General features: G+C 58.1%; 1 protein-coding gene across 2 annotated transcripts in view; it reads left to right on the plus strand.

Annotated features, from left to right (window-relative positions):
- The first annotated feature begins 6 nt into the window (after positions 1 to 6).
- The window catches only part of LOC103894108 (vascular endothelial growth factor receptor kdr-like), a 143358-nt gene continuing 142994 nt past the window's right edge, over positions 7 to 370 (plus strand). For both annotated transcript variants that reach the window (XM_009273425.1, XM_009273426.1), the window contains exon 1: positions 7 to 327. In XM_009273425.1, the coding sequence (XP_009271700.1) occupies positions 264 to 327 (64 nt within the window). In that variant the 5' untranslated portion in view covers positions 7 to 263. The remainder of the gene's footprint in view (positions 328 to 370) is intronic.

Here is a 370-nt window from a genome sequence, read left to right on the forward strand (position 1 = left end):
AGGGAAGCCTAAAAACTTGCCCCTCGAGAAGAAAGGAAGGAAAACAAAATCTGCAGCCCAAGGATGAAGCGGTGAATGTAAAGAACAATTTAACTGGAATCAACAAGTGGGAACTCCTGCACGCCTTGCTCTTCCCCTCCCTTCCCGCTCCAGCCCGCAGGCTTTCAGAAACTTGTTGCTGGAAAGAAAACTTGTCCCCGTCTGCCGACCGCTCCTCCTGCGCCTTACAAGGGATACAGCAGTCACCCGCACCGGCACCGGCGATGGTCCCCAGGCCGAGCGTCGCCCTGGCCGTCTATGCCCTTCAGGGGCTGCTCCTGATGCACGGTAAGACCCGCTCGCACGTGGGATTCTCGTCCTCCCCCGCTCG

Source organism: Aptenodytes forsteri, unplaced genomic scaffold (assembly GCF_000699145.1).
Source record: "Aptenodytes forsteri isolate BGI_AS27 unplaced genomic scaffold, ASM69914v1 Scaffold191, whole genome shotgun sequence".
In the NCBI taxonomy this organism is placed as follows: domain Eukaryota; kingdom Metazoa; phylum Chordata; class Aves; order Sphenisciformes; family Spheniscidae; genus Aptenodytes; species Aptenodytes forsteri.